The 700-nt window shown below is 45.5% G+C and overlaps 1 protein-coding gene across 1 annotated transcript in view; it reads left to right on the top strand.

The window, feature by feature from the left end:
• The first annotated feature begins 288 nt into the window (after positions 1-288).
• The window catches only part of NKX2-8 (NK2 homeobox 8), a 1,964-nt gene continuing 1,552 nt past the window's right edge, over positions 289-700 (top strand). The window contains exon 1 of the mRNA XM_057368119.1: positions 289-454. Within this exon, the coding sequence (XP_057224102.1) occupies positions 289-454 (166 nt within the window). The remainder of the gene's footprint in view (positions 455-700) is intronic.

Genomic DNA, 700 nt, shown 5'->3' with positions numbered 1-700 from the left:
CACCTACTCCCATTAGGGCTTTAGCACTTGACTAATTCAGGTACTTAGCATCCTATAGACAGGGACGGTTTGAAAGCAGGCAGTGTTTGCAGTGGGGAGGACTGTTTATATAAACAGGACACCTCTGTAAACGACACTAATATTTGGGGTTAGGTGGCGATGGAAAGGAAGGTCGTCTTGAGCCGAGAGATTCCCCAGTAACTGGACGCAATCCTTTCCTCGCATCTTTTAAGGAAGGGGGTTCGGTTTGGGGTGACATTTTTTGAGGGGTGTGCACAACCTACCTTCATGGCCACATCTGGCAGGATCAGTTTTACAGTGAGGAGCATTTTGGATTTACCAGAGCAGGATGCTAATAGCATAAAGCAAGCTTCTGACCATCACCATTCAGCAGAAAACTACACCGGCTCGCCGTACCAAGGGTGGATAGAAACAGACAGAAATCACTATCCCTGTGAGTATTAAACGGACAAGAATTCGCCATCTCTGCACAATTATCTTTTATTTGTTTCCCCCCTTCCTCTGAGGAAGATGCGAAGCAGCGAATTGCCAGTGTGTCTACCCTATAGGATCGGGGGAATCCAGACTGGGAATTTCATAAAATATTACTGAATTGAACCARTGAAACAGAAGAAATCTCCCGGCCACGATCTTCAGACAGAAAAGAGGGTTTGGGTTTTTCGTTTTTGGGGTTTTTTTT

This window comes from Malurus melanocephalus, unplaced genomic scaffold, assembly GCF_030028575.1.
Source record: "Malurus melanocephalus ecotype Western Australia unplaced genomic scaffold, MMel_1.1 scaffold_0, whole genome shotgun sequence".
Lineage (NCBI taxonomy): Eukaryota > Metazoa > Chordata > Aves > Passeriformes > Maluridae > Malurus > Malurus melanocephalus.
This window is presented reverse-complemented; position numbering and strand designations above follow the sequence as displayed.